We start from the raw sequence: 23629 nt of genomic DNA, 5'->3' as shown, positions 1-23629 counted from the left end.
AGGAGAGCCAACCGTACCTTCATCTTTGTCTGGAGTGCTATGACCTTTCTGTGCATCGGCAGATCCTTAACCACACGGATTATGAAGGAACGGATGATGAATTATGTATCGATGTTTGTGCTGTCGGTTCGAGAGACCCATTTAAAAAAAAAAACTCCCTGGGCCTAAAATACCTCAAATTAAAAATGCAAATAATGATAAATCGGACCGATTTGCCACCTGCCGTGGTGCAGGGCAAGCCCTTTGGGGAAGGTAAAGATGCTGAGCTGATCGTCTGGAATCTGCTGGAAAACTTCTGAGAGGGCACAAGAAGGAGAAGGAGGAGGGTGGAGGCATCTTGGTCTCCTGAGGCTGAGAACCCAGAGGACATCTGACTTGTGGAGCCAAGGAGGCAGGAAGTAAAGGCCCAGCCTGGCCAGAGCCTGTGAGAAGAGCTGAGTAAGCCTCCAGCGTTTGAATCAATTTCTCAGACGCACTGGATTTCTAAATCATATAAGCCAACACCCTAGGAAAACAGAATTTCCTTGAGACTGGCTGGTAGTATAAACAGATGTCTGCTTAATATGCAGGAAACAGCAGACTGCTTCGCTTTCCATTGGGAAAATATGTTTTGAAGCTGTGAAGGCTGCAGGTGTTAAAAAGGAAGGTGTTTATTGCGGTTGGGGTATGTGTGGAAGAGAATCTGGCAAAAAAAAAAAAAATAAAAAAATAAAAGTTCTCAAAGTACTTGCTTTTATCTAGTCCCCAATACCCCTGGGGATCCGATGCAACATGCTAGCCCTGTGCAAGAACATCTGAGGATGGCACAGCCTGAGCACAGGACAGTAAGATCTCGGGTCGGTCCATCAGTGTGCTGATGAGTGCGACCCTCCCTAAACACAGGCAGATGTGGCCCCCTGTGCCAGCATAGACTGAAAGTGCTTTTCTGTTGGCAGTCCACTCTGGGGGAGTGCTCTAGGCTCCTGTCCTTGAGAGCAAGATCAGGGGACTAGCTTATTGTGGGAAACAAGAAAAAGATAACTCTGCTTTTGGTCACGGTCTTTCTCCATTTTACTCTCTGAGCAGCCCAAAGAACAGTTCTAAAGAGCATGCGCTAATGAGGTGACGTCACAGGAAGTCAGCCAATCAGCGTGTCTTTAATGACAACTGTTCGCAAGTGGCACCTAAAGTTAGAAACTGCCGCTCTTCTAGGTTTGTGCTAGGTTTGTCTTCTCGGTTTGTCAGTGTACAGGAGAGAATGCAGGTTCGGTGATTTGAGGAGGACTAACTAGGCAGGCCACCACACTCAGGAGGGTGTGGGGAGGGCACAGGACAGCCATGGTTCATTTCGTAGGTGCAGAGAGTAAAAACATTCTGTAGTCAGAATGACCTAAGTCTCATCTCCTACTAGCCATGCGATTGTCAGCGTCCCCCAAACGTTCCTTTTCATATTTGTCCAGTAGGTGCTCACTTCCTCGACTAAACAGTTCCTCTTACTCTGAGATGTCTACCTCATGATCATCAGTCTGTAAGAACTTTATACCCCACGCCCCATGTAATCTCCAGAAAATCCTGACATCTATCAGTTGCCCAACAGATGTGCCCTCAAGTAAACGAACTGAGGGAATTTATCCCTGCTGAATTCTCAGGGTCAAGGCGGGTCGGACGAGATGGAGAATGTAGGAACATAAGACCATCTACAGGGAGCCTCAACACAACGGGCACGGCTGATGGAGACTCCCTTCTGGTTTCTGGGATCAGCACCACAGCTTGCCCCTCCATGAACACAGCTTACGTTTCAGCACCTCTGCTTTTTAGAGGGTCTCCTGGAGTCTAGCTACGCTTCCCACCCCCTTAGCAGATCTTCACAGAACGAGAAAAAAAAAAAAATCCAGGCTGTATATTTGAGCTCCATGATTCGAAACAAGTCAAAGGGGTGTTTTCAATTGGAAAAACGGGGCAACTGAAATCGGATAAGCTAAGAGTCCTGCTAAAATATTACTGTGAACAGAAATTTATGTGGGCTGGAAAGAGACAGAGAAGAGGAGGGAGACAGAAGAGGGCAAGCCTGACCAAACACACACAGATCATTTTTTGAAAAATATCTCCATGAAAAGTGTCTTCAACACACATACATACACACCACCACCACACACATATACACATACCACACACACACACACACACCATACACACACACCATACACCACACACACACACACACACACCAACCACATAAAAAATGATTTCCCACAGAAGTGTAACTGTCAGTCTGAAATATCAGAGATCTAAAGAAAATGGGGAGGGTTGTTCAAGGAAATTAGCCAGTGAGAAGTACCACAAATTAAATCAAATGGATGCACACTTCTCTCTGAGAAGAAAAGGTTACAAGGCTGTGCAAATTGATCAGATTGATCATCTTAGCTGCACAGACTATTAGCACGGAGATGGGTGTTTTATTAGCAGTAGATTCGTGTTTACATTGTATATAAAAGTCTACGTGCTGGGTGGGGAAGAGGCAGGACCCAGCCTCACAGATGACCTCGAGCTACCGAACTCTCTGAAACCTCGGCATGTGATGCTAGAGTGTGGTGTGCAAGCTGCAGGCTCAGGGCAGAGATAAAGCCATGACGGTATTGTCTGGTGGGAGACATGGGCATTCTTCCAAGAGTCGTGAAAATGAGCACAGCACCCCAAACCCTAAAGTGAAGTTGTGTTAGGGTTGACTTGGTGGGGCAGCTTACTCTGTTGGGAGATGGTGGTATGTGTGTATATGTTCATGTGTGTGGTGTGTATATGTATATGCATGTGTGTGTGTTGTGCATGTGCGTGTGGCATTTAGGAGCAGAAGAATGGTCAAGGTGAGAGGGGCAGATCACAGAAGCAGTACAAAGAAACTTGGCCCAAAGCCATTAACTCTCCCAAGTGTGAGAAAGTCATTTTCTAGTTTGAACTTGGAGATAATGAAAACAAAACACTATTCATTATAGAGTTTTCTTAAGCTACCAAAAGGTAGTTGGAACAAAGAGTCAGAATGAATCCTACCATATAATGATACATATTTTGATATCTTTCTTTCTAGACTTCCCTCTTACCCCAAGTGCAAGAATCTAAATTATTCTGATGGCCGATAACAAAGAGGTGCAGTGTGCTTGCTGCCCCTCTTCCTCTATTCCCATCCCTTTTCTCTCTCTGCTCTTCCCCACGAAGCCCTGCTCCTGGGTATTCACAGAGTCAGGGCGTCTACAGTCGCATTCATTTGAGAAAAGCATTTCTTGTATCTACTACGTTCCCAAAGTTCTGGAGTCTGCAATCATCAAAATATTGTCACCTCTGCCGTTGTGGAGCTTATGAAGACCACAGAAAAACATAGTGACTCATGTGTTTGTAAATTATATGCAGGGGATTATGAAATAAGACTGTGGCTTTCTTACTCCCTCCCTTGACATGGTGCGATCCTTGTGAGAGCACAGACTGGGGCGGGGGGCGGGGAGGGGGAGGTCGATGTTTCCGTGGGTGAACCCCACTCTCGTCTTCTATCCACTGTCTAGGACAGTGTCTGCTGCTGACGCCTTTGCTTTGTTCATCTCTGTGCTCAGCAGACAGCTCCTTGCCTGTCTCAGCCCTGAAAGCACCTTCTCCCAGCCTGACAGCTGTCTGCAGGGATGAAAATGGGGTGCATCATTTGGGTCCACCACAAGGATCATGGATGACATCCCCGGAAAAGAAGAGAAAAGAAAAGAAAAGAAAAGAAAAGAAAAGAAAAGAAAAGAAAAGAAAAGAAAAGAAAAGAAAAGAAAAGAGGCCATATTAACAAAAACAAAGCATGGCAAATTTAGTCTTTAATGTTTTGTGGACAGGAGAGTCTTTAAAAATAAGTTCCTATTTGTTCTTCTCCCATGGAGCAGTCACATCAGAGCATCTCGGTGTGCAGGATGTGAGCACTTGCTATCCGCTTAAGAACCTTGTCCTCTGATGCAGTGAGGAAGGCTTTCATTTGCTGCCCAAGTCTGCTCGTGGGAACTCCCTCCCACGAGGGATGTCAGACAGCCATCCTTTCCCACCTCCTCTTTCATGTCTTCTCAGGGACACCCCTCTCTGCCCCAGTTCCCGGCATTGCACTGTCACAGATTTCGTTTTAGTGGCAGACCACTGCTTATCAATCAAGGACTTACCATGATGGGTACTGGGGAATGACCGTCTGTTTTGATGGTTAGACTCTGTGGCATGTAGAGACATGTGGCCTGGAGAGAAAACACTGACCTGTCAGCATCCGGCTGAGGAGAGGCGGCCCAGCAAGGTCTGTCCAGAATCCTTCAGCCTCTCTGTCCACCACAACTCTTCCCTTGGCTCTGAGGCAGGAGACTTCAGTCAGAAATTTCCTTTCTAACCAGCTCTCAACATAAACAGGTGGGCAAGAGTGAGAGAAACCTTCCTGACTCTGACTACTCAGGGTAACACAGTCTGAGACCTAAACTCCGTCAAATGTGTCTACGAAGCTTTTGTAAACCCTTGGTTTTGGACTAGTTTGAAGGTGTAGTCTTCTTGGAAAAGATATCTTTCCTCTGCCTCTAAAGTCCTACGTGCTCTCCCCTTGCCTTCATAATTTCATAGACCCAACAGTCGTGTGTGAGTCTTCAGTCCAATCGAGCTTCCTTTTATATGGACAGTAAGTGCTTCTGGTGCTATTTTCCCTAGTATAGTATCCCCCTTAGGTGGGGGAATTGCATCCATCCCTTCACAATTTCACTGCTAGGAATTTGGGTTTTTTACCAATTACCAAGTTGGGAGACCCAGTAGTGCTGATAATGGTGCTGCTGCTCCTGCTGCTGATAGTCCTGTTGGTGGTGGGGCGATGGTGATGATGGTGGTGATGCTAATGGTGGTGATGGTGGTGATGTTGATGGTGGTGATGGTGGTGGTGGTGATGGTGGTGGCAGTGGTGATGGTGGGGACGGTGATGGTGTGATGGCGCTAATTTTCTACATGTAAGTTTGTCTTTATGCAGTTGTGATGGAATGAATAAACAATGTGCAATCCTGTCCTTTTCTCTGAGTGCCATAACTTTGCCACTCACCCCTTCCTGTTAGGCTGCCACTCATTAGACATTGGTTTCTAGGAACTTCACGATCACCTTCAATAAAATCAAGTCTGCGACGGTCCGGCAGGGACTGAGGCAGGCTCAAGCCTCTGAAAGAGGGACACCTGAGAAAGGCTCAGTGCAAGAAGGTGGCAGGGAGAGGAGCATGCATTTGTCCACCTAGCTTACTCCAGTAGGGAGTTCCCAGAGACAAGCTTTAAACAGTACATTTTATTTAGGTTGGTTTTCAGTGTTTAATTCAGTTTTATTGTGATTTTTGGATTTGGGACTCCATCCGGCTAAGAAGCCATGTTCTTGTGTAGTCTGTGAGTTGTGAGAAGTCGGTAAATTCCACTGCAGTCCCTGGGAACAAGAGTCCACTTGATGCCAATCAAGCAATCAGAGAACTGTAGTTGACTGAAAAGCAAAAGCTCTGTCACTCAGATGGAGTGAGCCAGAAATCTCTTTGACATTGATGAACTAAACGCCTTTCCTTTTTATCCATTTTACTTACAAACCGTGTGATTAGTGCCTAAGGTACAGATCATTCACCCAAACACAGTATACCCTAAAATAAGCATGCCTCAAAATCCTAGCAGAGGTTCCTTTCAAAGCCCGGCCAAAGGGGAGTTCACATTTCCATTTTCTGAGTACAGTATTGATACAGTACCTCTGCCTGCACTCTCCTCCCCACTGCAGATACTGTGCCTCCATCTGCACTCTCCTCCCCACTGCAGCTGCAGTGCATCCACCTGCACTCTCCTCCTCACTGCAGCTGCAGTACCTCTGTCTGCACTCTCCTCTCCACTGCAGATGCAGTGCCTCTGTCTGCACTCTCCTCCCCACTGCAAATGCAGTGCCTCTGCCTGCACTCTCTTCCCCACTGCAGCTGCAGTGCCTCCATCTGCACTCTCCTCCCCACTGCAGCTGCAGTGTCTCCATCTGCACTCTCCTCCCCACTGCAGCTGCAGTGCCTCCATCTGCACTCTCCTCCCCACTGCAGCTGCAGTGCCTCTGTTTGCACTCTCCTCCTCACTGCAGATGCAGTACCTCTGTCTGCATGCTCTTCCCCACTGCAGATGCAGTGCCTCTGTCTGCACTCTCCTCCCCACTGCAGATGCAGTGCCTCTGTCTGCACTCTCCTCCCCACTGCTACTGGTTAGGAGGTGGGGCCATGAGCTCAAGTCATAGTAGAGAAGTGATGGAAGATGTAGAAAACTGATAAAAGCTAACGACATTTATACTCCCCTAAAAGGACAGTGATCTAAGAATTATAGAGATACAAACAGAAAAAGGCTGCCAAATGCTGGGCGGTATGACCATGTACCACATCACCCTGATCTTTCCACCCCACCCCCACGGACACAGTATGAAATGAACAGTGGTCAGCTGCTTCCCAGACTCCTGGGAAAGTGTGCTAATTACTAATAACAAGTGGTTTGAAGAGCCTCTCTGTTGCCTACTCTCTCCCTTCCCTTCTTCCTTCCTCCTTCCCCCTTTCTTTCACCTCTCTCTCCCTTTTACTCAAAGCACTTGCTTGAACCTGACATGTGAAAGCCTGCAGTCCCTTCTTGGGCTATCAGCTTATGACCACCAACCTCCTTCATGACGGGGTTCAGAGCTTGCCTGTTAAGACCGCCCTAAAGCTTTCCTGGCACACCATGTGGTCCCTTTCCCATCACACTTAAGACTGCTAGACTAAATTTTTCTGGGAATAGCATCTCTTGTCAGGTGATTATTGTGTTTTAAGTTGATTTTCCAAAACGTCCACTCAACACTTTGGCACGGCGCATTGGAAACTTGGTGTTTTGTGGGCTTAAAGCATACTTTACCATCAACGTGCAAAGGAGCTCCAGAAAATGTGCAAGAATAGAAAAGAAATTCAAATTAGGCTGCAAACATCAGGAGCCAGAACTGATTCCTTTAAATAGTATCTCCCCTATGCAGACACATTTGCAAATCAGACTTGAAGCCGTGTTGGGGCTGCTCTTCCCTCGCACATGCCACATGCGCCGCCCTACAAGCTTGGCCAAGTGGTCACATGGCAGCTGTGCTCTTATTACTCCGGGGAATTAAACAGCTTGATCAAATTCTCCCAAGCCATGTCACATGTCACAAGTGATAGTGCCATAAAAGAGGCTTCAGGGCAGTCGTAAGGGTAAGGTATAGACAGGGGAGACAATGCCCCAGGAGAAGAACATCATGTGACCCTGGCTGAGTCCTTCCATTGCTCAGCATCTTACTCTTCTCGATCTGAAGGCCAGGCTCTTTGACGACATAATCCCTCAGTAGCACCCAAGGCTTCAAGCCTGTCTGTTACTGATTTCTGTAGAACACTACCATAAACAACAACAGCAACAACAACACACACACACAGCTATTTAAACTGTGTGGAAAAGACCAAGAATGCTGGACAAACTATAGCCAATGTCTTAACTGAAATGTAAGCAGAAACTATTATTCCTATTTTATAGAGAAGCAAACACACTAGTTAAAAATCTACCTGCAAAGGGTAGTTGCCCACTTTGTGCCAAGTCCTGTACTAGGGACTGAAGATGCAGAGAGCACGAGATCTGGGCTCCATCAAAGGAAGGGAAGCAAGGGAAGAGGCTGGCGAGTATGGAGATGCTCACAGGACGATACATTGTGAGCAGAGGCTTCCCAGAGTGCTCTTCTTCCCAAGGAGTTTGACAGATGGGTAACAGAGGGTAAGCATGAGGAGTGAGTGTATATGAACACACAGTGCACAGGGATCAGAGGAGTGAGTGTGTGTGTGTGTATTTATGTGTGTGTGTACACATCGTGCTCAGGGACCTGAGGAGTGTGTGTGTGTATGTGTGTGTACACACTGTGCTCAGGGACCTGAGAAGTGAGTGTATGTGTGTGTGTATGTGTGTGTGCATTTGTGTGTGTGTGTGTACACACTGTGCTCAGACACCTGAGGAGTGAGTGTATGTGTGTGTAAGTGTGTGTGTGTGTGTGTGTGGACACACTGTGCTTAGGGACCTGAGGAGTGTGTGTGTGTGTGTGTGTGTGTGTGTGTGTGTGTGTGTATACACTGTGCTCAGGGACCTGAGGAGTGAGTGTGTGTGTGTGCATTTGTGTGTGTGTATACACACTGTGCTCAGGGACCTGAGGAGTGTGTGTGTGTGTGTGTGTGTGTGTGTGTGTACACTGTGCTCAGGGACCTGAGGAGTGAGTGTGTGTGTGTGTAAGTGTGTGGGTGGGTGTGGACACACTGTGCTCAGGAGGGACCTGAGGAGTTTGTGTGTGTGTGTGTGTGTGTGTGTGTGTGTGTATACACTGTGCTCAGGGACCTGAGGAGTGAGTGTGTGTGCGTGTGCATTTGTGTGTGTCTGTGTGTACACACTGTGCTCAGGGACCTGAGGAGTGAGTGTGTCTGTGTGTGTCTGTGTGTGTACACCCTGAGCACAATATGAGTGTATGTGTGTACATAGAGTATGCTCAGGATCTGATCATAGGTAGGCCCGGAGAGGGTTTGGCTTCTGAGAAGAGGCCTACATTAGTGAGGGTGTTGAGGCATAATAAGGCCTTTTAGATTCTGACATCTGGGTAGATGAATCTGTGGTTGGTAAACTGGCCAATCAGGGCTCTGTGTGTGTGTGTGTGTGTGTGTGTGTGTGTGTGTGTAACTTTTAGAAAGTTTTTATATCTGTCTATGCTCAGGATAATTAATTGCTTTTAACAGACAGCTCTATTTTAAGTATTATACCAAATGTGTCCCTCTCTCTCTCCCTCCCTCCCTTTCTCTCTCTCCTCTTTCTCATCTCTCATCTCTTTCCTCCCCCACTCCCTCTCTCTCTCTCACTCTCTCTCATGTGAATGAATATTTTGCTAGCATGAAGCCTGGGCATCAAGTCACATACTGTGGTGTGGAATCACAGACAGTTGTGATCTGCCATATGGGTGCTGGAAATCAAACCGGGTCCTCTGCAAGAACAGCCAGTTCTCTTGACCTTTGAACCATCCCTCTAGCCCCCACAAGAGGATTCTTAAGCCAGATCGCATATGTTAAATCAATCTGTACGTTTTACAGCTCCTGTGGGGTGTCAGTCCTGAACTGGAACATACAAAGGGATAAGTTTGATTTGATGCGTGTCTAACAGAATGCAAGCACTAGTGCAGAGTTATTTAAATGCAAAGGAGAGAATGCTGCAGGAGCCCAGGGCATCAAACACTGGGTTTCTCCAAGGATGCAGGGCAGACATCCTAGAAGTATCTTTTGGGAACTTGTAAGAAGGGTGGGATGCTTAGAAGTGACAGGACTGTGGAACAGAGCGAGCAGACGCCCAGGAGACACAGCATGGCCCTTCCTCAGGGAGTCACAAACCCTGCTTTGGCTAACTTGATTTTTGCTCTCTGTTTTGTCATCAGAGGGTTCCAAGCTTTCTAATCGCATCTTTGCCACTTCGCTATTAGTCCTTCTTAATCAATAGCGTTCCCGGCAATCACAAGCAATTTTCAAATGTGCTCCTATACATATACAGCACCTAATGGCTCTTCACACGCATTCCTTACTCTGAATCTATAATCAGGGGAATCACAACATTAACAGTCTCTAAGGCTGTTACCTGGTGATGCCAAGTTCAAATTAGTGCCTGCCTGAGCCATTTTCACAAGATACCGTTGGTGTATGATGCATAGGCCATGTTTGCTCTGACCTTGAATTTTCTTTCAATTCACCTGAAAGAAAAAAATAAATAAGTCTCAAGATTGTCAAATTCAAGGCGCAAACAGCTGTGGCTCGGCTAGGAAAGCAGCAGACGGGTCCCCATCTCCACTGGGACAGGTGTTCAGTACAGGCATCCCAAAGCCAAACAGGCGGGACCTAAAAACTGTAGCACACCCAAAAAACATTTTTCTAGTTATACTGCTGACGTATTTACTAACATAAAAATGCATTTGTGAGAAAAGAAAATCATTTGTACTCATATCAGATATCATGGTTAGGAAATCCCTTCCCGTCTGATGTCCCCGCTGTGTTATGCCCTGAGCTCTCATTGTTTGTCCTTTGATTTTCAGAACATAAATGTTTCCACTCATTCTCCTATATCCTTACCACCATGACCTGGTGCTCCTTCTGCTTCCATGCTACCTGCGGGGGGAATAAGACTGCTCTGTGATCCAATTCCTGTTTGCTTCTCCACATTAGCCTTCTGTCTCATCTAGATTCACATGAAGATTCCTGTGTCAAGTTTGTATGCCTCTCTCTGTTTCCTCCATGCCCTCAACTGGCTTTCTCCACCTCTAAAAAAGGATGACTAATGTGTTCTTCTAGACTCAGCTTTCTACCTTTATTTCATCCAGGGTGACTTCCTCAACTACCCAAACATGGGCAGAACTCATCTTTGATAATGATGTCCGAATCAACCCATCTGTCTATCTGTCCGCTATTGTCATATCCGACCCGACTCAGTCCTCTGCAATGGACATTTATCCCATGTTTACAAGTCAGGGTGGAGAGTCTAGGCCCATGGTGGATAGCAGTGGGTGACAGTGTTGAGGAACCAAGACACAGATCCACACTGCCACCCTCAACAGCCTGAGAGGTCTGCTTGGATTTGGGGAGACCTTGGCTCAGCCTCTACTGGGGTCTGTTGCTTTAACACTAAAGAGTTTCAGGATTAGCCAGTTCAGTAAGGCAGGGTTAGCAGCTTTATCAAAGATAGTTCAATACAGGCTTTAAGCATGACCACTACGGGAGAGAAAGGCCCTCAGAAAGAAAACCACACCTCAGCAAAGGTGTTCACTTCCTGAGAGCACAGGCAAAAATCAAGACTACCCAAGTTTGGGAAAGATTAAGCAATGAATAGTGTTAACATTGGCCATATAATCACTTCTGGGGACTCCTGGAGTACATCTCAAAAGGTTGCTAAAAATCCTCCCCTCCACCTTTTGACAGAAGAAATGGCTGAGGTGGCTTCAGAAATGCATTGGGTAGAGTTATAATTTAGTAAAGTAACCTAGGAGAGATTAAGTATATAATTTCCCTGAAAATGGGTCTCTGATGAGATATACAGAAGCAAGAGTGGGTTTGTGGCTAAGACAGAGGAAAAGGCCCCAGTTGTTGATTATGCTGAGGTTCTGCTCTGCTAAGGCAAAGACCTCAACTGAACTCCAGAGTGGGGGTAGAGGGGGCTCCCATCTCTCTTCTCATGTCCCCTAGATGTCTGTACCTTTCTATTGTGCCTCTAGACATAGGGCACATTCTTCTCTTGGTAACAATCAGACACTTGGGGGCTAGGGGGTGACAACAGAGAATGCCTGATGTCCCCAGGCCTAGGTTGGAACTCCAAGGCTGCCATTCCCACCCCCATGCTGTCTCACTGACCACAGTGAGAAAGGGGGAGGGGAGTTCTTCTCATGAGACTAGAAGGAAGGGGTTGCTAAGTGACACTCAGCCCAGCCTGTGCTGCAGCCCCAAACCTCAGCTTCACCTTGACTTTTCTGTTTCCTATGCTTCATGCCCAACCCATCAGCAAACTCTCAGCTCCATCCAGCAAAGACGTCCACAGCCCGAGACCCTTTAACACCTTGACCAAGTTTGCCTGGTTCTGGCCACCTTCATCTCTCCTCTAGGATATGGAAACTGCATCCTGATTGGCTCTTCTGCTTCTGCCCTTGCACCTTGCAATTCACTCCATCCCAGCAGCCGGACTGATCTTTTCAGAGCCTGAATCAGATGGTGTCCGCTCTGCTCTGAGGTCTTCCAATGACTTCCCATCCCCCTGGAGGAAATGGAGGACAGCTCTCAGAAGCGACGTTTGGACATCCACCATCTGTTCTCCGCTGCTCCCCTGGCCCCAGCTCTCCCCGTTTTGCTCCCTTTGCCCAGTCATTGCCCTCCAGCTCCTCCTCACCAAGCCCCGACTCTCCTTTTGCTTAGCAGTCTTCTTTCTCTGGAGACCGAGTCTGGAACACATCACAAATTTGCATAGCTGTCTCCCTCCCCTCCCTCCACTCTCCATTCAAAGTCACCTCCTCAGGGAGCTCCTGCTTTACCAACTGTGTGAAGCAGCGACCTCTCCGGGCAGCTGTCCTTCCCCCCAGGGAAAGGCAAGGTCCACCAGAGTAGCAGCCACTTGCCTGGCTTATGGCTGCCTCTGTCATGCAGTGAGTACTTGGTGGTCCTAGGCTCAGTGACCATTTAACACTTATCACGTATAAACTAATCTACCGGTGAAACGATGTCTCTGTGGGCAAGGAGAAGAACTCCACCATCACTCCTGATAGCTCCAGTGCAAGGCAGCTCAGTGAGCGCACGCTGGACTGGGTAAAACCTCTTTCCAACAGGACGTTGCTGGAAGTCACTCACTCCGCCTTTAGATTAGCAAATTCTTACCCGGTTTTTGAATCTTACCAATAGTGTTTGTTTGAAAGGAAATGTTTTCCCAGGAGTTAGTGACAAGCTGACTGTAGAGGAATTGAGCTCCACTTTCACAAGTAGGAGAGCTCACCTTCTGACCCACCACAGGGCTTCCATTGGCATCGGTCCCTTTGAACCACCAGTCTCTTGGAGACAAGGCACCCCTGCCCACTCCCCATGTCTCAGGGGTCCCGGCTAGTGCTTGGTTCATCTCCGATGACAAGATGAGTGACTGAGTGAATTCACCATGGGTGGATGTGACTTGGCTATGCCAATAGGTGGACGCTTTGGCAGGAACCAGGAGTGGCGCCACTTTTAGTTTGGCAGCATCTAGGAATATCTCATGCGATTCCGCTACAACAGGAAAGAGACCCCAAAAATGTGTTTGTTGAAAGCCACCTAGCTGTGACTGTGCGACCCCTTGGGGACTGAGCTGGCATGGGCATTGTTGTCATATCCTGCCAGGCTGTTTCTCTGCCTGAGGAAGGAGCTACAAGGCCCTCTAAGCCATCACAAGGGGACTCTGGGAGCCTTCTGTTTATCAACCAGTGACATATCTTTCACCACACAGACAAGGATGTGAGTGGGCAGGAGACTCACTTCAGAGAAAAGGTGAGCCATGAGATGAAAAAGGTGTGGAGAGGAGACTGAGTGGGGCGGATGTCACGGAATACTCTGCCACCCACCCCTCAGGATGGGATGCAGGGATTTGGAGCATATACAATGGCAGTTTTACAGGAGACTTAGGATCTTGGGAAAAACGAAAATATCCCATTCTTTTAGGAAATGTATGTCAACCTCTGCCCAACACGTATGTGTATCCCACTAAGCCAAGTATGACATAAAATCACCCATCAGTTCATCCTGCCTCCCCTGGGTGTGTCAACACAAGGCCCTGCCTAGAGTCTCAGCACCGCTGCCTCAAATACCAGTTCCTCAAGGACCCTGAACACTGTTGCTTCTTCCTGCCTGTCAGAGAGGTGATGGGGGCCAGGGCACTAAGGTTGCTGTAAATGAGTACCTACCTGCACTGGGATATGCATACCTGAGTCTGAGTCATGGCTGTCAGCAAGTCTCTGGACTTCAGAGCCCTATCCAGGAAACAGAGATGTTATCAGTATCTACACCCTAGGTTTCCCATGAGAATTTGATGAGCTAAATATGTAAAGCAGCCCAAGACTTGGCTCATGGCCAGCATTCGATAAATGATAACCAATTGTAAGGACATTTGGAATAATTACACCTCTTAATTTTGTGTCTCTCTTAGTCTATTTTATACTTTGTAATAGAATGTTACCGATTGGATGGATTACAAAGAAAAATTAAGTGAAGGTGGGAAAGACCAATGTTCAGGTTGTGTGCATCTGGTAGACAGCCTTTTCTTGCTTTGTTCCATGGTGGGAGATGGATTTCCATCCAGACAATTCAAAAGAGAATAGAAAATTCTAAGTGTGGTTTTTAGCTCATGTCATAGTGTATCCACACCCCCAATAATGGCCTTGGTCCAATTGCCAGGGCAGAGCACTACTGACTCAGTTACTTCTTGTTAGGTTCTAACACTGCTTCGCTGACAGTTAAGTTGCCAAAATGGGAGCTTTGGGCAATACACTCAAACCACGGCAACTCAAACCAAGCATGCTTAAGCCAACCCGAGGTGGACGAAGGCTGGGCGAAGAGAGGACCCTCTGTGAAGACCATCCATCCATCTTTCTATCTCAACTTGCAATCATTAGTCACAGCTTGGAGCAGTCATTCTGCCATAGGGTAGAGACATATGGTGACTAGAGAGGACCGTGTGTGCACAGTGGTATGTGAGTGTGTGTATGTGTGAGTGTGTGTGCATGTGGGTGCATGTGTGTACAACAAAGAGCTGCTGAGACAGGGAAGAGGTCCAGCGTGGGCAGGTGGAGGGGTGTGGCCTGCAGGGACTGAGCAAGATGCATCCAACTCTACAGCACAGAGCCCAGGAGCACCCTTGCTCTGGGTAAAGATTTGTGAAGTGTGTGGGCTCCAGTACGGACACATGAGCAAACTTGGTGTGCTGAGTAATACACACAATCTGTGCACATGATCAGGCCTTGTCAGAGTCACCAACTTCTAGCCCAGCCTGCACAGGGATGGCCCTCTCCCAACAGGGCCTTTGTAAGGCCTCCTCTCTAGAAAGTTCACCCCTTCTATGCCTCACACCTGCTTCAGCCCTCTGAGTTTCTGTTCCCCCACACACACACCCGCAGGTCTCAGTTCATACTCTGTCTTCCCCTTGAAAACCCTGATGGCTACTTGTCAGTGGGATGCCCAGATATGTCCCAGGGCACTTCCAACCACCTAGTGGTCTTCATTTGGTTGCCAGTAACTTGCATGCAAGGGCTATGTTATATTTAGATATGAATTCCCGGTGCCTGGCACATCGTGGCTGCTTAAATATGCTTTCAGCATTAGTGGGTGTGATACCTGGCTTTCCCAAAGAGTACTGGAACTGTTTTCTTGAAATGCAGCTTTGTCCCTAGGCAGGCCTCTGAATCCAACAGAGGGCCTGTTAAGAAAACCATCAGGCGCTATAATCTGCTTCTTCTGGAAGTTCACAGAGTCCCTCTCAATGTCAGTAGCTGCCAACCAAGTAAATCAAAATCCAGGTGGGAAGCTAAAGCATCCACAGAGGCCTGTCGCCACTGCCTGGCACGTGCTGGTGCCCAGGGTCCTGCATCAGAGTTGTGAGCCATCCCACTCTGCCCCATCCCACTCTGCTCCAAGCTTCTGGCCTCTATCTGTACCATGCATCCATGGGCTTCACTGAGTGAAGCTACTGAAGTTGGTCCAACACAGGTACTTGTCAGCTATATTCAGAGAGTCACTGGAAGAGCTAAACCATAGACAAGAATCCTTGTTGTGGTTTCCTGTAGACTGCAAGCTCCAGGCCTCTACGATGTTGGCAGTTCTCATCACTTGCAGCAGTGATTTCCAGAATCGTTACTTCAGTCTGCTCAAACCAACAAAGAAAGAAACAAAGAAACCAATTCTCATTCTGAGAATCGGAGTCCAGGCTCAGTTTCTCACCCAGCACTCCCCAGCCATCAGTTGATTCCAGTTATAATTAAGAAGAACTCAGCCACGTATGTTAAATCTTAGCATGCTATCACCCATTAAGCAAGTGAGAAGTCTGAAGGAGGAAAGGCACTGGGGGTGGAGTCCTGGGGTCGCTATGGGGTCCCGAGTGTATATTACACAGCCAGCACCATGCTGCCTGTTTCTCCTGCCTCAGCTCAGTGAATCCTCACACTGACGTTAATGAGGCTTCTCTGTCATCATCAGGGGACACAGGGTCCCCCTAGACACTCTGAACCCAGACTAGAGGGTCAGACTGCTCCCAAGCACTCCAATCCCCCCACCCACCCCCTATATCCATCTCCTGTACTTTCCCATTAATTCACTGGAATACATCCTTCAGTAAGGACCCCCTGCCTTTCATGCTGTCCCTAAGACATGCAATACCACTATCCTTTTTCTGAAGAGATGTCCCCCAAGGACACAGTTGCCTTGACAGTCTCCACTGCACTGAGCCTGGGGTTGAAACTGGCACCCCCTTGCTGTTGCTTGTCACACGCGAGCCTTTCTCTGCCCCTTATCCCAAGAACACCCATGCCTCACTGACTCATCAGCAGATCATCCTACCCTTTTATTGTTGTCGCTGTTGACACTGTGACAGTGCAAAGCACTGTGGGGTCACCCAGTCACTCCCCTGTGGTCCAGCTATGGCTGTTTCCAGTCTTGGTGTTTCAGTATGAACACACCACCCTTGTAGCGTTCTGACTGGATTCTGCTGACTCTCTTCTTCTGATGGTCTAATCCTCATCCTCTCCTGGTCATCACGGGCACTCATCTGTCACCATCAATAAACTCAAACCCTTAATAATCAAAGCATCGTGTACCATACTCTGACTGCGACCTCCAGTGTTCCTGTCTCCCTTAAATCCCAGCTCTGCCGATGCCATCTTCCTCTGGAACCCCAGACTCACTGATGCTCTCTGTCCACTTTCCCTCTCCCTCTGAAGTCTCCTTCCCCTTGTACCAGCCTGGGCTCCACGAACCACCACTAAAACTACTCCTCTATATAGTCCTCAACTCCTCTGCCCCTCTGAATTTCTCTTTGGAAAAAAACAAGTTTCTGAGTACTCTTTATAGGCACCCAAAAGTGGGAAGGTATTTAGAAAAAAACAGAATCCCATTAGTGGCCCTCATCTTATATTTATTACCATAAACCTCAAATGAGCTTGTTTGTGGTTTGCTGTTGTTTTGCTTTAGTTGTTTGTTTGGGTGGTGCCTTGGTTTTTATCTGTTCTCTAATTCCCTATGCAGCCCCAGACTAGCCCTAACCTCTGCTGCTTCCTACCTGAACTCCGCCGGTGCTACTAACCCATTCATCTGATATTCTCTTCCAAACTACATCTGACCTCTTCAAATCTGAACCACACCCCCTATTAGCTCTCAGCTAATCACTTCTGTTTATATTTAACTCAAAGCAAAACAGTGGGATGAAAATATCTACAGCTGTGTACCCAAAGTGCTGCTCCTGGCTGCATCACCTACAGACTGACATTTCTTCTTGTTACTAGAGATAAGCAAAATGTAAGTCTGTCAATTGATAGAGATAGATAGATAGATAGATAGATAGATAGATAGATAGATAGATGTATTTCTGTTTGTACATCTCTATGTAAATTTATTTTTGCTTGTAGACTATGTTTAATACTCTCTCATATATGGTATTAAACCTACTAAATCAATATAAGGATCTACTGCTATCATAGGCAACAATCTGCATAATTAAATTCCAATCAGAATATAGACTATTAATCCATCAAAGGGAACAGAAGGAAGGAAGGAAGGAAGGAAGGAAGGAAGGAAGGAAGGAAGGAAGAGAGGAGGAGGGAGTGAGGAAGGAAAGAAGGAAGGAAGGAAGGAAGGAAGGAAGGAAGGAAGGAAGGAAGGAAGGAAGGGAGGGAGGGCAGAAGGAAGGGAGAAAGAAAGAAAGAAAGAAAGAAAGAAAGAAAGAAAGAAAGAAAGAAAGAGAGAAAGGGGAAAGGAGGGAGGGAAGAAGAAAGAAAGGGGAAGAGGAAGGAAGAAAAGAAGGAGGGGATGAAGGAAGGAAGGGCAAAAGGAAGGGAGAAAGAGGAGGAGGGAGTGAGGAAGGAAAGAAGGAAGGAAGGAAGGGGAAGAGGAAGGAAGGAAAGAAGGAGGGAAGGAAAGGGCAGAAGGAAGAGAGAAAGAGAGGAGGAGGGAGTGAGGAAGGAAAGAAGGAAGGGAGAGAGAAAGAAATAGAGGTGAAGGGAGGGAGGGAGGAAGGAAAGAAGGGGAAGATGAAGGAAGAAAAGAAGGAGGGAATGAAGGAAGGAAGGGCAGAAGGAAGGGAGAAAGAGGAGGAGGGAGTGAGGAAGGAAAGAAGGAAGGAAAGAAGGAAGGAAGGAAGAAAGAAAGAAAGAAAGAAAGAAAGAAAGAAAGAAAGAAAGAAAGAAAGGAGAGAAGGAAATAGAGGGGGGAGGAAGGGAGGGAAGGAGAGAGGGAGGGAGGGAGGAAGGAAGGAAGGAAGGAAGGAAGGAAGGAAGGAAGAGGAAGAGGACGGAAGGAAAGAAGGAGGGAAGGAAGGAAGGAAGGAAGGAAGGAAGGAAGGAAGGAAGGAAGTTAGTTTGCTGTTGCTGGGACAGAACATCTTAAAGAAACAACTAAAGAAGGGCGCATAGCGGCTTACAGTTCCAGGGGGACACAGTGAGTGACAGTTGGGAAGAGCTGGCAGCAGGCAGGGCAGGCATGCTGGAGGCAGCTGGAGGCAGCAGGAAGCCTCAATATGTGCTGAGTCAACATTCAGGAAGCAGACTGTGAACAGTACCCTCGGGCGGGCGAGGCTGTAAAGTCTCAGGACTAACTCCTCCTCGAGAGCTCTCTCTCTCCTCAAGGTTCCACATCCCCCCAACAGTGCCACCAGCTGGGGACCAAATAATCAAACTAATGAGCCTATGGGGAGACATTTAACATTCAAACCACAACAAGGGGGGAATGAAGACAGAGATGGAGAAAAAGAAGGAAAAGAAGCAATTCCCTTGGCCCTGTGTATCCTTCCCTCGTCTCTCCTTCACAACACAACTCTAGAGACCCATGTGACCCCTGGCCGTAGTATCCCTCTTTCCTCTCAACACCCTGTGGCCGTATCCTCATGGTCTCCCAGAGCTGTTCCATCAAGTGGCTCCTGACCCCAAACGGAAATCTCAATCCTCTTGTTTAGGGATGATGGGGCTTCATGGGAGAGCTGTTTTTTGACATGTTTAAGGCGCTTCCATTGTCACTGTTACTACAACCATCTCTTAATGCAATCGGGTATGTAGAAAACAAAAGTTCCCTCCGGCGTACAGCATGTTCATCCCTGCTAAGGTATCTCCCTTTGCGCCAGTGGAAGGTTTCAATAAATCCTCCCTCCTATAACCAGGTCCCTGAAGGGAAGAATGTGGGAGTAGATTTGAAGTCCACATTCCTTTGAAATCTAGTTTCTAGGATCTCCATTGAGGAATGAGTGTTAATTATCCTGAACTGTGTGGGTGTCTCCATAGCACAGACCTGAGAAAGTCGCTTCGCTTTTGTTCCACCTGGGTAATGAGCTTTTCTCTCTCTCCCTCTCTCCTAATTTTTATCTGTCAGTCATTTTGACAAAACTGACAAGTTGGAGATCTTCACCAAAACCCGGAAAACCAGTGACTTACTAAATCCGATGCTGTTAAAGGACAGACTCAGCACCAAACATTGAGGACCAACGCAGGCTGCTGGCTGGGTTCAGTTTGCTGTCTGTGTTGGGAACAGAAATTCATCAATAGATTCAACCCAATATCACTCTTTTTAAAAGAAACCCAAACATAGTTTCTTATAGCTAGAAATTTGTTTGCTGTTTAGTTTATATAAAAACAAAAATAATTTTTTAAAAAAAAGCAATATTTAAATGTATGTCAAAGCTAAGGGATTCGGCATTTGATGTGAAGACACAGAAATGAAGACAGGGAATCTACAAAAGGACCGATCATATAACAGTGTGCCTAGTTCAGAAGTAAAGAATCAAATCCATAAGCATTTACAATATGCCCAGCCACCCAATCCTTAGTATTCACGTTAACAAGCGAGACCATGAGTTCACCCAAAGACTTGTACACTGACATTTATAGCCACTTGGTCTTTATTTGCCAGAGGCTAGAAACACCCAAAGGCTACATCAAGTGTGTGCACAGACAAACTGTGGTACCACCATAGAGTGGATCCAAGACAGAGAGAGATGGACTTCAGTGCATATGACAACCTGATGAGCTGAATCACACTCAGATTATACTCAGCTGCAGACTCAGCAGTGGCAATGTCCCCAGTGAGTGCAGCCGGGGCAGCCACAGTGGAGCCCACGCCCGAGAGCACTGTTAAATGGGACAACCCGCCACACGAGAGGACAGCAGAGGCAATGGATGTAGACAACTGTGGCCAGAGTTCTGCCGTCAAACAGGACAGGAAACTGGGGCTGTAATGGGAGTCAGGAGACATTTATTTTTAAGACAAAGAAATAATGGCACATGTGTACCTTGGAGCCAGTAGGCAGCTGGAAAGCTGTCGGTGCAAGGGAGGGAGGGAAGAGTGATGTGTCCTTGAACAGCTGTCTAGTGTGAGTGGGGGATTTGGAGGGGAGGGGCTGAGGTGACAGGTCCCAGACTTCCTGAGTGCAGAGACAGGAGAGGCAGTCCTTGTGGGCGGTGCTGTGATTGTGGGCAGCTTCTTTTCTGACAACAAACAAGGTCCTCGGTGACCTGAGGGAGAGAAGGCTGCACAGGGCAGGTGTGTGTGCTTGTTCCTGAGGCTTTCTGAGGCTCAGAAATGGTGACAGTCCTTCCTTTACAGGGTTCTGTGGGGACTGGGATGACGGCTCGTTGACACTGGGGAAAGCTCAGCATCCAAGAGCACAACTTTTGGATGATTTGGGCCAGGGTAGCTCAGGGCATTTGCTGCTCTTGGGTGGAACTCTGAGGGTGGGTCCTCAGCTTCCTTTACCCCGTGGCATTTAGAAGCTACACTTCTCGCTGATACCTTCACTATCTGGCCGGGTGGTAGCTCCTTGAGAATGAGTGGATGGTGAGTGAGTGAGTCCTAGGGTGAAGACAGACAGGATGTAGCGTTCATGTCAGCCCTGTCTTAGATGCTCAGACTCCCTGTGGTCCCATCCGGCAAGCCAGTCTGCCCAAGCTTTGCAGCCAGCAGCTATGTCTCCACAGAGTTTCTGAAACTCTCTTCTTCTATCTAAATTCTGGATAAAACTGGAACAAGGCCATTCTTGTCTGAAAATATTTGCTTGATCCCTTTTCTTTCCCCTGCGAACAGGCACCCGCCGACCTCTGTGTGTAATGCAAAGTGACATGCTGAGGAGGCATCCAGGACAGAGCTGGAAGTCATTAACTTGTGGGAAATGCCTGCACTGCTCCTGCGCCAGGCTCCTGTGCCAGGCTCCTGCACCAGGCTCCTGCCTGTGTGCTGAGGGATCCAGGCTTCTGGAAGCCAAAGCCGTCCTGTTTGCTAACTGTGGGTTGTGAAGCCTGTAGGTTGATGATAGTGATTAACACTGAGAGTGACGTTTGACATGGGTGTGACTTCAACTAAGAGATCCGAAAGGAAGCATTGAGGGGAATTATTTGGGAGTAAGGTGGTGTGCGTGTGACATGGAATACTCTTCCCCCCCCCCCAACATTTTGTGTAGCACTGTCTGAAATTTTGAACTATCTGTTAGGAAGACAGACAAGTTGTCACTAAGAAAGGAAGTAAGTCCCTTAAAGACATTCTGAAAGAGATACTGGCGGGGAGGACCCAGGAGTGATTCATTAAGAAAGAAGAAACATCAGCAAGAGGGTCAAGACCTAGAGCAGTTTACTCAACAGGCAGGGAGCACAGGAGTCACAATTTGCTAAATAAATGTGTGTAGTTTTTTTTTTTTTAAGCATAATGTTAGATGTGAGTTACAGTTCATTTGAAAATTTATAAGCCAGTTTTCCCAAATGAAAAGGCACACCTGTGTATGTTATGTTCCCCAGTTGAGCCCGGCAGCCAGAACTTTCCAGCAAAGCCTTGTGAAGCAGAGTCCCCAGCGCAGAAAGGAGGGACATTGTCTACAGTATTAGACTCTACTCAGCCTTGGGCACAAGAATCTGGTACCTTGAAAGATCCTAGAGAGGGCAGAGCAGACTCACTGATCAGCCAGGGACAAACTTACAAGGCAGATTCCTGGGCCCTATCCCTGGGAATTCTGGCCGAGTTAGTAGGGTGGAGTGTGGGAATCCATGACTTTAGCACACATGAGGTGACCGTGAACCACTAACTCAGCAAACGCTAGCTCAGAGAAGGCAGGCCCAGGTGAGAGCAATAGCCTTCCATTCTGGCGCCAGCACGTGCCACTGACTCCAAGGCCCTCCCCAGGTTCACTGCGCTGAGCGAGCCAACCCGCGCGTGGGGCTCGGTGTGACGCACCCTGATTTCTTTCTATTCTGTTAGAATGATTACAGGAAGTTATCTATGCAATGCAAGGATTTTGTGGTGGGCGTGCTGGACCTGTGCCGAGACACAGAAGAGGTGGAAGCAATTTTAAATGGCGATGTGAACTTGCAAGTCTGGTCCGACCACCACCGTCCAAGTCTGAGCCGAATCAAACTCGCCATTAAGTACGAAGTCAAGAAGGTAAGCTCTCTGCCTTTCCTGCCTTCTCTTCTGGCTTTGCACGGCTGCGGGCCCAGCTTTGTGCTCATGTATATTTATGTCCCCACAAAGTGGCTGTGACACCCAGATTCTGCCAAGACAGGGAACATCAATTTTGCAGAGCTGCTCAGATTTCACTACCCCATCCCCAATAGAGGAATCACAATCAGCCCGTGAGCAGGCCTTGGGCCTGGAGAGAAGTCTCCAAGGGGCTGTCAGAACACACTTCCAGCAGGGCTCCCACGGGCTAGCAAGCCAGGCCCGCGGCTTGCTGGAAAGCCTGTAATTGATCGCTCAGTAGCATCAACTGAGCTTTCTCTGCACCAAGGAACTGGTTGTATAGAATGAAGCTCAGAGAGAGGGCCAGGCAAGACCCATGGACCTCAGAGGCTCAGCTTAGAGATGGTGCAGTCCAAAGTTTCATTAAGTTCTTAATAGAAAGCTCAAATAGATGCCCAAGGGTAGGCACACCCTCTTGTCAATACACACCAAGGTCCTTCAGTGGCCATGGCAGAAGGACCCCATCTTTCACATCCCCAGCCACACTTATACTGCAAGATCCTATCTCAAAACAAGCATTTTTAACCAAATGATATTTAAATGCCCCAGTCTGGGCTCTGAACATTCCTCTTCCCTTGATTATCCAAACAGGGACAGGCAAGGGGCGTAAACCAGCCATCAACAAGATCCATGTGCCTGTGAGACTCATCTAGGGAGGGCTTCCAGGGTCCATAAGGTTTTCTGTGCTTTTACTTCAATAGTCATCGTAAATGTAAAGAAAATGGATTTCCCCAAGACTGAGTCCCCATAACAAGGAGGCTTTGCCAGGTGCGGGTCGAAGTAAAGCTTCAAGTTCAAGTTCATGTTTTTGAGCTTTGTGGGAACACATTGTTTAACCTAGCCCCAGATCTGATTGGAGGTTTTGCTTTGCTTTGTTTTTAACCGGAGCACAGGGGTCTCATTCTGGAACTGCTGAGACTTCCCACACTCTCGGGTTCAAGCAAGCCCTGCTGCGGGGCCCGGGTGCTATTGGGAAAGATTTACTTGAGGTAGCTCCAAGCTACCAATCGACCCTGTCTTCACCAACCAGAGTAGCTTCCTGCCCCTCACTGGGCATGAGGATGGGGTATGTCACATCCAGGAAACAGGCGCTACTGGGGGTTGGCAGTTTATGTTCACAGAATCTGACTGTTCTAAGCAACCACCTTGTAGACATTGTCCATTTCCCCTCAAAAATGTAAACTCAAATCCTCTAGCAAAACTGCCATTGAGGGTAGAGTCACTCAGTAAGTGGGTGTCTGGCCATTTCCTCACAGCCACAGCCCTCGGTTGCCAGCTACAGACAAATGATCTGATAATGAATGAGATAGAAAACCCAAGCCCTCCCTGGTCACGATGGCCGGGTCAGAATGAAAGGGTTTTGTGAGGGA

General features: G+C 47.6%; 1 protein-coding gene across 7 annotated transcripts in view; it reads left to right on the top strand.

Moving 5' to 3' along the window:
* The window catches only part of Trpc7 (transient receptor potential cation channel, subfamily C, member 7), a 122871-nt gene that overhangs the window by 12898 nt on the left and 86344 nt on the right, over positions 1–23629 (top strand). For 5 of the 7 annotated variants that reach the window (XR_001780787.2, NM_001302372.1, NM_012035.3 and 2 more), the window contains exon 3: positions 21999–22181. The exons of the other annotated variants lie outside the window; for them this stretch is intronic. Coding sequence is in view for 3 of the 5 variants with exons in the window: in NM_001302372.1 (NP_001289301.1) it covers positions 21999–22181 (183 nt within the window). In the remaining 2 variants the exon portion in view is untranslated. The remainder of the gene's footprint in view (positions 1–21998; positions 22182–23629) is intronic. 7 annotated transcript variants of the gene reach the window in all.

Source organism: Mus musculus, chromosome 13, assembly GCF_000001635.26.
Source record: "Mus musculus strain C57BL/6J chromosome 13, GRCm38.p6 C57BL/6J".
Classification (NCBI taxonomy): domain Eukaryota; kingdom Metazoa; phylum Chordata; class Mammalia; order Rodentia; family Muridae; genus Mus; species Mus musculus.
Note: the sequence above shows the minus strand (reverse complement) of the source record. Positions and strands in the feature narration are given on the sequence as shown.